Source organism: Puma concolor, chromosome B1 (assembly GCF_028749965.1).
Source record: "Puma concolor isolate L17-30 chromosome B1, mPumCon1.1.hap2, whole genome shotgun sequence".
Lineage (NCBI taxonomy): Eukaryota > Metazoa > Chordata > Mammalia > Carnivora > Felidae > Puma > Puma concolor.
The window spans coordinates 43,466,879-43,480,262 of NC_141670.1; the positions used below are offsets into that span (position 1 = coordinate 43,466,879).

General features: G+C 33.8%; 1 protein-coding gene across 3 annotated transcripts in view; it reads right to left on the reverse strand.

Moving 5' to 3' along the window:
• Window positions 1-13,384, reverse strand: part of ADAM2 (ADAM metallopeptidase domain 2) — a 142,243-nt gene that overhangs the window by 90,556 nt on the left and 38,303 nt on the right. For all 3 annotated transcript variants that reach the window (XR_015250074.1, XM_086703643.1, XM_025921406.2), the window contains 3 exons: window positions 4,250-4,321; window positions 3,442-3,608; window positions 2,096-2,177 (listed from right to left, as the gene is read on the reverse strand). Coding sequence is in view for 2 of the 3 variants with exons in the window: in XM_086703643.1 (XP_086559769.1) it covers window positions 2,096-2,177; window positions 3,442-3,608; window positions 4,250-4,321 (321 nt within the window). In the remaining variant the exon portion in view is untranslated. The remainder of the gene's footprint in view (window positions 1-2,095; window positions 2,178-3,441; window positions 3,609-4,249; window positions 4,322-13,384) is intronic.

Genomic DNA, 13,384 nt, shown 5'->3' on the forward strand with positions numbered 1-13,384 from the left:
GGAGAAGATATTTTCAAACAACATTATCTGATAAAGGGTTAGTACCAAAACCTATAAACAACTTATCAAATCAACAAAACACAAAACAATCCAGTTAAGAAATGGGTAGAACACATGAATAGACATTCTTCCAAAGAATACATCCAGATGGCTAACAGACACCTGAAAAGATACCAACATACCGATCATCAGGGAAATACAAATCAAAACCGTGATAAGACACCACCTCACATCTGTCAGGAAAAAAAGGAAACACTCTCACACTATTGGTGGGAATGCAAACTGGTGCAGCTACTCTGGAAAACAGTATGGAGTTTCTTCAAAAAGTTAAAAATGCAACTACCCTATGATTCCACATAAAACCACAGGTGTTTACCCAAAGGGTACAAAAATACTGATTTGAAGAGGCAAATGCAACCTGATGTTTATAGCAGCATTATCAATAATCGCCAATTATGGAAACTGCCCAAATTGTCCATTGACTGATGACTGGATAAAGAAGATGTGGTATATATACAATGGAATATTACTCAAACATAAAAAAAAAGAATTAAATCTTGCCACTTGCAACAATTTGGATACAGTTAGAGTATATTAGGCCAAGCGAAATAATTCAGTCAGAGAAAGACAAACACCATATGATTTCATTCATATGTAGAATTTAAGAAATGAAACAAATGAACATGGGGGAAAGGCCAACCAAGAAACATACTTAACTATAGAGAACAAATGGAGGGTTGCTGGAGGGGAGGACAGTGGAGGGGGTGGGCTAAATGGGAGACATGGGTGATGGGTATTAAGGAGAGCACTGTTTGTGATGAACAACAGGTATTATATGTAAGTAATGAATCACTAAATTCTACTCCTCAAACTAATATTACACTATATGTTAATTAACTGGAATTTAAAATAAGACTTGAAAAATATAAAAATAAAAAATAAACATTGGAGGACAGAACCTCAATTGTTTTTCTTCGACATATCACTCCTACAAATATTGGCTGCTAATGATTTTTCCAGAAAAGGGTCAGGCAATGATTATCCCAACAAAGTGTGGAGGATAAGAAAGGGATCTTCTTTGATTGCTTCTCCCATGATCCACATACTTTCTAGTAAATGATGGCATTTCCCTCCACTTGGTAGCTAACCTGCTTTAAAAGAGACTGAGTTATGTTCTATTTTTTGCTAATCATTTAAGGTCCTGCTCCATGAGAGGATATTATGATTTTCAGTTTTGAAAGTGACTAAGTAAATCAGTCTAATTCAAGCTCATGAGACTAGGTAATGATGTGTCATAAATATAAGCTGCCTTTTCCAAACTGTGATTTATGAATTGTAAAGATGAAATTTGTGTCACCATTTGATTGGTTCAATTCTTTATGTCTTCACTTGTGTTTTGAAAATCAATTTAAAGAGTGTTTTTTTAAAGTTTTATTTAGATTCTAGTTAGTTAACAGATAGTGTAAAATTAGTTTCAGGTGTACAATTTAGTGGTTCAACACTTACACACAACACCCGGTGCTCATCACAATAGGTGCACTCCTTAATCCTCAGAAGGCCAGTTCTGTATGTCAGAATAACCATACCATTAGGACATAGAGGCAAAAACATGCCAATTTTAAATACACCAAGATTTGCTACTTAAATAATGCCAATTAGGACATTCAATTCTGTTATTCTTCACCTATGCCCCATGAAGCATTTTAAGGCAATTGATAAATGGTTTCAAAAGTTTAATTTTAATCTTGTTCATAATTTTGTTATACTTGGAAATAGTCAAAATCTAACCTTGAAATTAAAATCAATCAATGATTAGATATTGAGTACATGAAAAATTCATGAGCCTTTTATAACACTGCTTTAGCTTCCTAAAAACTCACAAGAAGAAAATTATAAAAATTTTATATTATTAAGTTCAATAAGAACTTCTTATAGTTCAAGCATTTGTAATAAGCAGCAAGGACAAAGATCCCTAATATAATTTGCAAATGTTAATATACATAGAAATAATAAAATAAAGAATATTTAACTATATATTAATCTAAATAGCATTCTATTTATACATCTGAGCCAAACAAATTAAACCATACCATACCAGAGCAACACCGCCTCCATACTGGTTATCACACATCTTCCCTTGAAAGGTTGCACCAACATAATTTGGTTTTTCTCTGTAACTTAAGTTTTAAAAAAAGATCATAATCATATAATTTTGTAAAATTTAGCACAACTACTATTAAGTTTGCCTAATAAATTTGTCTTGTATATTTATATTATAAATTTGTAAATATTTCCACCTAACATAGGGTAACAAAGCTTGGAAGTGACTAAATGTATCTGCTTCTTTTTTAAAAAATGAAATACATTTTAAAAGCAGATGATAGAATGTTATTTTCATATTGAATTTTTAGAAAATAAGATTCTTCTTTATGTAGTATTTCTTAAAAAATAAATAATTCCCAGTGTATCAAAATAATAAAAATAAAATCCCTTACAATTAGAAAGCGTAAGCAGGGGCGCCTGGGTGGCGCAGTCGGTTAAGCGTCCGACTTCAGCCAGGTCACGATCTCGCAGTCCGTGAGTTCGAGCCCCGCATCGGGCTCTGGGCTGATGGCTCAGAGCCTGGAGCCTGTTTCCGATTCTGTGTCTCCCTCTCTCTCTGCCCCTCCCCCGTTCATGCTCTGTCTCTCTCTGTCCCAAAAATAAATAAACGTTGAAAAAAAAAAAATTAAAAAAAAAAAAAAAAAGAAAGCGTAAGCAATACAATTGATAAGTTAAATGGACAGAGACACCTTATGGACTGAAGTTTCTCATTAATCAGAATTAGGCAGCCAGAGTTGCGCAAATGGCATATTTGTGGGACAGAAAATAATTTAAATTATTATAATTTTTTAAATATGTATATATTATTTTGATATAGTATAGTAACATATTATATATATCCTAAATATTGATGAGAAGAACAAAGTACTTATTAAATAGGAGGGTCTTATATTTTTGTAAATGCAGAACAATGTAAATATGGTATATTAGAGATTAAAATATACAGTAGTGCCTCCATAATCTTGGGATTTTTTGTTATCCTATGCAAATAAAGCCTAAAAAGAAGACCTAATAACTACATTCGTCATTTATGTTTCTTCAGATAGATATTGTTACTATTTCAAGGATAGTTAGGGAATTTAATGATGTGTTATACACTCTAAGAAAGCAATGATAACAATATTGAAGGAGTGAGTTTTAACTACAAAAAATAAATAGAATGATTGACATCAATAATTCTGCTATAAAACCTGTGTTTTGAAAAATAATATTCACATGATATTGTAGGTTAGGAAAAAATGACACATTTCCCCTAAAGGCCTGTTAACTGACAGAAATTAGGTCAAATATAGGTATGTTTTCTTTGTATAAGATTTAGTAAAGCTAAGATATGCTTACACAAGTAAAAATGCCACATCATGTGGACGCAAAACAAGATAAGATCTTTTCCACTTTAAAAATCTGTGTAATAATTCATTAGCATCTCCAGTTACTGGGATTTTATTTTCATCTATCCAAAGTTCCAATGAAGAGAGAATTATTGTAATATTAAATGACGTAAAAATCTAAAAAAGAAGACATAAAGAAAATATGCTCAAATATTATGGTTTAAATAGATTTGGGGATTTATCTATAACAATAAACACTACACTGATGACAAATATTAAATGACAGAACTGCTAAGCATGGATTGGATCTTATAGAGTATAAAACAAGTAATAATTAACATTTTGAAATGCTTGTACTTAAGCAAGCCCCGTGTGAAGTGCTTTATCAATTTAATAATTACCATAACCTGGGGCACCTGGGTGGCTCAGTTGGTTAAGGGTCTGACTTCGGCTCAGGTCACGATCTTGTGATTCATGAGTTCGAGCCCTGCATTGGGCTCTGCTGATAACGTGAAGCCTGGAGGTTGCTTAGGATTCTGTGTCTCCCTGTCTCTGTCCCTCCACCTCTCATGCTCTCTCTCTCTCTCTCTCTCAAAAGTAAATAAACATTTAAAAAATAATTACCATAACTTAATTAGGTATGTATATAAATTTTTATTCTTATTCTTGTTCCTACTCAGAAAACTGAAACTTAAAATGTTATATTATTTGTCCTATTTCATATATCATGTGTTTTCAGACAGTGCCACAAAATAAAATGTATAGGAATTGTTTAAGCAACAGAAGCAAATAGAAAAGAATTAAAAGCAAAAACTTACAGCATTGGTCAGTCCAATCAACTGGAAGATTTTTTGAGTGACAACAATAGTATCAGAACCCATATGATTGTACTGAAAAATATAAGAAATTGTTTAAATTATGAATTTATTAGTTTTTAAGTATTATTAAACTTACAAACTTTTATTAATATTCCTAATGAACACAGATGCAAAAAAACCTCAAAAAATATAGGCAGACTGAATTCAACAGCATATTAAAATGAAATACACTATGATCAGTAGGGATTTATTCCATGGATACTAGAATGGTTCAACATCTGCAAATCAGTCAATATGATACACTACATAAACAAAATGAAGGACACAAATCATATGTTCAGATGATGAAGAATCATCAGTAGATGCAGAAGAAGGCATTTTGACAAATTTCAACATCCTTTCATAATGAAAACTCTCGCCAAAGTGGGAATGGAGAGAATGTACATCAACGTAATAAAAGCTATATATGACAAGCCTATAACTGACATTATACTCACCTGGGAAAATCTGAAAACATTTAGTCTAAGATCAGGAACAAGACCAGGATGCCCACTCTCATCAATTTTATTTAACCATAGTATCAAAAATCCTACTCAGAGCAACTAGGTAAGAAAAAAATGTCATCCAAATTGGAAAGGAAGAAGTGAATTATCACTATTTGTAGATCAAGTGATGTGATACATAGATAACCCTAAAGACTGCATGCACACAAAAAAGTTAGAACTAATTTTTAAAATTCAGTGAAGTTGCAGGATAAAAAAGTCACTATGGAAAAATTTGTTGTTTTTCTATACACTAATAACAAACAATCAGAAAGAAAAATTATGAAAACAATTCCATCTGTATTTGTATCAGAAGGAATCAAATGCCTGGAAATAAGTTTAAACAAGGAGGTAAAAGATCTGTACATTGAAAACTGTAAGACAATGATAAAAGAAAGACACACAAAAATAGAAATATATATCATGTTCATGAATTAGAAGAATTAGCCTTGTAAAGATGTTCATACTACCCAAAGCAATATACAGCTTCAATGTAATGCCTATAAAATTTCCAATGGCATTTTTCACAGAAATAGAACAGAGTCTTGAAATTTGTGTGGACCCACAAAAGACCCTAAATAGCGAAACAAATTTGAAAAGAATAAAGCTGGTGGCATCATGCTCCCTGATTTCAAAATATAATACAAAACTATAGTAATCAAAGCAGTATGATATTACCATTAAAACAGACAGCTGGGGTGCCTGGGTGGATCATTCACAGACACATGGGGTGCCTAGGTGGATTAGTTGATTGAGCATCCGACTTCAGCTCAAGTCATGATCTCCCGGCTCCTGAGTTCAAGCCCCACGTCAGGCTGTGTGCTGACAGCTCAGAGCCTGGAACCTACTTCAGATTCTGTCTCCATCTCTCTCTCTGCCCCTCCCTGCTCTCATGCACAGTTTCTCTCTCTCTCTGTCTCTCTCTGTCTCTCTCTCTCTCAAATATAAACATAAATTTTTTTTTAAAATAAAATAAAACAGACACATGAATCAATGGAATAGAACAGATAGCTCAGAAATAAATCCATGCCTTATAGTCAGTTAATTTATCATAAAGGAGTCAATAATACACAATGTATGAAAACAGTCTCTTCAATAAATAATGTTAAGAAAACCACATAGCACATCCAAGCATGAAACTGGACCACTATCTTATGTCATACAAAAAATATAACTCATAATGAATTAAAGACTTTAATGTAAGACCTGAAACCATAAAACTCCTAAAAGACAACATACCAGTAAGTTTTTTCATATCAAGTGGTAATGACTTTTTGAATTTGACATCTAAAGTAAAGGCAAACAAGGGCACCTGGGTGGCTCAGTCAGTTAAGCGTCCGACTTTGGCTCAAATCATTTTCTCTTAGTTCATGAGTTCGAGCCTTGTGTCAGGCTCTGTGCTGACAGCTCAGAGCCTGGAGCCTGCTTCAGATCCTGTGTCTCCCTCTGCTCCTCCCCCCGCCCCTGCTCCCTCTGTCTCTCTCTGCTCCTCCCCCGCTCACACTTTGTCTCTGTCTGTCTCTCAAAAAATAAACATTAGGGGCGCCTGGGTGGCGCAGTCGGTTAAGCGTCCGACTTCAGCCAGGTCACGATCTCGCGCTCCGGGAGTTCGAGCCCCGCGTCAGGCTCTGGGCTGATGGCTCAGAGCCTGGAGCCTGTTTCCGATTCTGTGTCTCCCTCTCTCTCTGCCCCTCCCCCGTTCATGCTCTGTCTCTCTCTATCCCAAAATAAATAAACGTTGGAAAAAAAAAATAAAAAAATAAACATTAAAAAAAATTAAAGTAAAGGCAACAAAAGCAAAATTAAGCAAGGGGGACTACATCATTCTAAAGAGGCCATGCACAGCAAAAGAAAGCATGAACAAAATGAAAAGGCAACCTACCAAATGGGAAAAGACATAATGGGTTAATATACAAAATATAAAAACAACTCATACGAGTCAATAAAAAAAGCAAATAATCCAATTAAAAGATGGGCGCCAGAAGATATGAATAGACATTTTCCCTAAGAAAATATACAGATGACCAAGAAGCACGTGAAAAGGTACTCAACATCAATAACCATCAGGAAAATCTAAATCAAAACCACAATGAGGTATCACTCACACCAATTAGAATAGTTGTTTTAAGTAAGACAAGAAATAGCAAGTGTTGACAAGGATGTGTAGAAAAAGGAGCCCTTGTGGACTATTGGTTGGAATGTAAACAGCTACTGTGGAAAACAGTAAGGAGTTTCCCCAAAAAAATTAAAGATGGAGCTGCCATATGATCTAACTGTGCCACTTTTGGACTTTTGTCCAAGTAAAATAAAAACACTAACTCAAAAAATAGAAATGCACCCCCAGATTCCTTGTGGCATTATTTATAATAGCCAAGACATTAAAGCAATCTAAGTGTTCATAAACAGATGGGGAAGGAATATATGGTACATGTGTGCAATGGAATATTATTCAGGCATAAAAAAAAAGAAGAAAATCTTGCCATCTGTGAAAACATGGATGCACTTTGAAGGCATTTGATTAAGTGAAATAAATCAGACAGTGGAAGGTAAATACTAATTATCTCACTTATAAGTGGAATCTAAAAACAAAACAAAACAGAACAAAAACCAAACTCACAGATATAGAAAAAAGATTGATGGTCTCCAGAGGTGGGGTATAGGGAGTGGGAGAATGGGCGAAGTTGATCACTTGGCACAAACTTCCAGTTATACCATAAGTAAGTCCTGAGGATTAATGTACAACATCATGACTATAGTTAATTAAACTGTATTGCATATTTGAAAGTTGCTAAAAGAGTAGATCATAAAAATTCTCATTACAAAAAAGTGTAACTATGTGTGGTGGTCATTTTTCAATACATATTTTGCAAATACTGAGTCATTATGCCATACACCTGCAACTAATATAATGTTACATGGCAATTATATCTCAATTTGAAATAAGACACTACAAATAAGATATGTTTTACTATCAAATAAATAATAATTATTGAGAGAAAATCTTAGTTTTAAACTATAAGATTTAACTGGTGCCTGGGTGGCTCAGTGGGTGAAGCAACCAGCTTCTGCTCAGGTCATGATCTTGTGGTTCTTGAGTTTGAGCCCCGCATTGGGCTCTGTGCTGACAGCTCAGAGCCTGGAGCCTGCTTCAGATTCTGTGTCTCTGTCTCATTCTGCCCCTTCCCTGCTCTCTCTCTCTCTCTCTCTCTCTCTCTCCTCCCCAAAGATAAACATTAAAGTATTTTAAATATAATATCTAAATGTGAAGAACAAAGATTATAGATTGAATACATGCCTTTAGAACCATGCCTTCCTGAAACCTCATTTAAAAAATTAAAAGTGTTAAATTATTAAAAACAATTAATAGAAAATTAAATTTTCAAAAGCACAAATGAAAGAAACAAAACAAACACAAAATTTGAAAACTGAAGAACAAGTGATAAATGATTAAGCAGATTTAAGAAATTTAAGTGAAACACCAGTGCAGCAATCTAATTCACCTTGAAGACTCTAAAATACTGAGATTGGCTACATAAGTTTTTCTTCAAGAGAAATTGGCACTAAGAGCAGGAAGATTGACTTTAAAATTTGTTTAAGAAGTAGTTAAGGCTAGGGGCACCTGGGTGGCTCAGTCAGCTAAGCGACCAACTTCAGCTCAGGTCATGATCTTGTGGTCCATGAGTTCAAGCCTCACGCCAGACCCTGTGCTGACAGCTCAGAATCTGGACCCTGCTTCGGATTCTGCCTCCCTCTCTCTCTGCCCGCTTCCCTGCTTGCGCTGTTTCTCTCAAAAATAAATAAATATTTCTTTAAAAAAGAGGTAGTTAAGGCTAGAAGAACCTCCAGAATGGCCTTATGAGAAAAGATAATCCAAGAATGTTATATGTTGAATGATTCCATTTATATTCCATTTTGGAAATTAAAAATATGGACACGGAGAACAGAGTAGTTGTTTTCAGAGATGAAAGAGAAGTGGGTGTGGGATGAAGAGAGATGAAAGAGAAGTGAGTGTGGCTCTGAAAAGGCCACACAACAGATCCTCACATTCATATTATTCTGTTTCTTGACTATGTATGTCAATATCGTAGATGTAATATTGTACTATAATATTTTAAGATGCTACAAATTGGAAAAAATAAAGGGTACATGGGGTCTCTATATATTCTTTTTATTTTAATATATATTTTATTCAGTAAAAAAGAAAACCAACACTATTGGTGATAAATAGTCATAACACAAATCAACAAACACACAGAAATAAATTAAGGTGAACAATCAATAATTCAAGCACTTTATGCCAACATTTGAGATAACAAAGCTATGGTAAATGTTTCAATTCCAAATTTAGAAGCTCACTCATGTGCAATTAATAAAGAAGACTAAGAGTATAATTTTTGGATAGCAGCTATGGCAGAAACAACATCAAAGAAATTAAGAGAGTAGTTGTTTAAAAGTGTGTTAAAATTAGGATAGGGCAAAATCACAGATTTTGCAGGATTGAATAAAAGAACAGGATGGTTTGAGATACTCAAGAGTAAAAACTTCAGAATAAAAGTTTTTGTTTGGAGGCAATGGCTCTATCACAAACAATGATCTCTGTGTATTCTTACAATAGCATATGAGTAAACAATTATTTCTAATAAAAAGATAATTTTTAAAACATTAAAAGCTAGAAAATATGCACTTATGTCAAAAAGAGATAATAGAGGAGGAACAAAGAGTTATGAAACAGAAAAAGTCAAAATGGCAAATATACATACTAACATACAAATAATGACATTAACAATGAAAAAATCACTTAAAGGGCACAGAATAAAAATGAAAAAATCACTTAAAGGGTGAGACAGAACATCACACCTGCTCGAATGGCTGTTGTCAAAAAGACAAAAGATAAGAAATGCTGGCTAGGATATGGCAAAAATGTAATTGTCCATCAATGGATGAATGGATAAAGAACTTGTGAGATGTACACACACACACACACACACACACACACACACCCCACACACACACCTTGGAATATTATTTGGCCATAAAAAGAATGAATTTTTTCCATTTGTGACAACATATATGGACCTTAAGGACATTATGCCAAGTGAATTAATAAGTGAATTAAGTCATACAGAGAAAAATAGATACCTAAGATCTCATTTACATGTGGAGTTTAAAAAAAAAAGCTCATAGATACTGAGAAAAAATTGGGAGATTTCCAGAAGAGGGGGTGAGGGATGGGCAAAATGAATGAAGAGTATCAAAAAGCATAAATGTCCATTTATAAAATAGTAAGTTATGGGGATGTATAGTATGTATAGCTAATAATATCTGCATATCTGAGAGTTCCTAATAAAATAGATCTTAAAAGTTCACATCATAGGAAAAAACATTTGGAACCGTATGCTGCAGATGTTAACTAGACCTATGGTGGTGGCCCTTTTACAGTATATACAAATACTGAATCATTATGTTATATACCTATAACTAATACAATGTCATATGTCAATTATACCTCAATTAATTAAAAAAAAAGATAAAAGAAAAACTAATCAAAAATCTTAAGCAGGAGATTGATACAATTTGATTTATGTTTTTAAAAGGTAAAAAGTTGGCTAAAATGAACAAATCAGGAGACTATCGATGCTGGAGAGGATGTGGAGAAAGGGGAACCCTCTTGCACTGTTGGTGGGAATGCAAACTGGTGCAGCCTCTATGGAAAACAGTGTGGAAGTTCTTCAAAAAATTAAAAATAGATCTACCCTATGACCCAGCAATAGCACTGCTAGGAATTTACCCAAGGGATACAGGAGTGCTGATGCATAGGGGCACTTGTACCCCAGTGTTTATAGCAGCACTTTCAGCAATAGCCAAAGTATGAAAAGAGCCTAAATGTCCATCAACTGATGAATGGATAAAGAAATTGTGGTTTATATACACAATGGAATACTACGTGGCAATGAGAAAGAACGAAATATGGCCCTTTGTAGCAACGTGGATGGAACTGGAGAGTGTGATGCTAAGTGAAATAAGCCATACAGAGAAAGACAGATACCATATATTTTCACTCTTATGTGGATCCTGAGAAACTTAACAGAAGACCATGGGGGAGGGGAAGGAAAAAAAAAGAAGTTAGAGTGGGAGAGCCAAAGCATAAGAGACTCTTAAAAACTGAGAACAAACTGAGGGTTGATGGGGGGTGGGGAGAGGGGAAAGTGGGTGATGGGCATTGTGGAGGGCACCTGTTGGGATGAGCACTGGGTATTGTATGGAAACCAATTTGACAATAAATTTCATATTTAAAAAAAAAAGGTAAAAACGTCCTAGCCTCATTAGATTTTTGGTATTAACTCCTTTGTTTCTATAAGATGAATTAGGAACTTTCTAAACAGTTTAGAAAGTAGTTCTCAGGTTTTGGTATGTGTCAGAATCACCTGAAAAATAAACAAAGAATATACAAACCGAGGCTTGTTGAAGTACAGCAGGGTGTGTGTCTCTGGTTTTATCACCAAGTTTCCTGAGTGATTCTTATTCATACCAAAGTTTGAAACCACTAGATTAGAATGTAATCATCAGTTATATAAAATTTAGATAAAATGTGGCTGTGAGCTCATAAGCTCCTGATGAAATTTTTAATCTTAGTCTTTTAATCATCTTTAGGTTTCTTCTGTGTTAATTGATCTATTTGACAAAACTATAAAACAACCATAGTTATTAATGTAAAAGCAAAAATTATAAATATTAGTCAATAGATTCCAGCAATATATCAAAGAATAATATGTGATGATGAAGCAGAGTAGTTTTCCAGTAAACTAATGTGCAACATCAATAAAATATGTAAACATTATCCATTACATCAACAAACTGCAGGAGAAAACCTGCATAACAGATGTAATAATAGATGCTGAGAAGCATTTGATAAAATTTGCCAGCAATTCCTATCAAATGCTTCAAAGTAGTATTATTAGTTCTTTGAATGAAATAGTTAATTTAGAAAGGTAGAAATAAATTTTGCATTATAATTAATTTGGGGGATAAAAATAGGAATAAAAATTAGATTGGTCAGGTTAAAGACAGAATATTAAAAGAGGAATTGGGACCAGTAAATACAAACAAATATTTCAAGAAGTGTTATAAATTAAAGAAAAATATTGGTGTGTTAGCTAAAAGAAGAGAAACTGTTAACTGTTTTGTTTTTAATATAGAATAACATGTATTTCCTGATGAAAATTGATAATGTGAGCTTGGTTTTTTATTGTCACATCCTTGAGTGGGTGAGTGGTAATGTACACAATCAGAGTTCTAATGTTAGATTGGAGCACCATTTCATTCTTACTAACATCAAGGAAAGTAGAGAATATTATTACAAATTCCAAGTTCAATATTTGATAAAATGACAAAAGTTTCTGGACTTTCTCCCCTGATTTGTTCTATTTTGTCTGTGAAATATGAGTCAGCAAAGTAACCAATCAAACGTGGAAAGGCATGATGAAGTTTGGAGATTTATGAAATTAAAGTGACAGCATTCCCTATTGTGTATTCCTTCTAGTTGTAAACAGATTACTTGTTCATTTCAATTTAACCAGGTTCGAGGCTTTTCCAGGGAGACCATTAAAGGGAAAAAATGGCAAGTGAGTTGAGGATGTTTGCAAAGGAGTGACAATAATGCAATAATGGGGAACCATAATATACATGGTTTGTAAGGAAGAGTGGAGTACATTTTGGAGGTTAATGCAGCAGTGATATAATTAATGGATAAAAATCTTGGTTGCATAAAATAAGGAAGACGGGAAATGAGGAAAGAGATTGGTGTACAAAAAAAAACGTAGTCTAAGATTGTAATGCTTGAATATTAGAGTATGGAAGAGTGATATTATAGTAGCAGTCAATTATAATGTATAATTATAGAAGCTGATGGCTGAGGCAGGTTGATGAATAGCATTATTGAAGTAGAAAAGTCAAGGAAATGAAAAAAGAATTGAAATGAACATTTTAGTAAACATTAAAATTATGATTCAAGTGTTATTAGAAAGTGGGCAGTGACCAACGTGCTAAGCTTTCAGGCAAAAAGCAGGGAAAATGCAAATTGCTTTACATTATTTCTGTTCTTGTATCATGGCACTTTGGAGTGTACCAAAGTATAACTTTCTACCCCTTGAATTAGAGGCTGGACATTGTTACTCTTTTTGGATGTCTTTAGCAATCATGATATAAGGAAAGGCTTATAAATCACTTACAACTTGAATGTTGTCCATTCTTGTGGTTTTGAAGGACCTTGTCAATGCTACTAGCATTGTAAACAACCTCCCAAAAAATAAAAATAAAAAACTATAGGATTTTTTTCAGACTAACAAGTCACCATGTGCAGCAGAGATTAAACATACCAGCTAAGACACCTGTGGATCAGCCAACCTCATGTATAATTAGTACCTTACTAAAGACAGATAAGTGATACCAGTATAGCAAGAGAAAATCTTGCTGAGATCAGAATAAATTTTAAAATTGTGAGCTGAATAAATAGTTGGAGTTTTTTTTTAACTACTAAATTTTTTGGAGTAACTTGTTATGCAACAAAGGCAAACCAATGCACAAAAAGTGATTT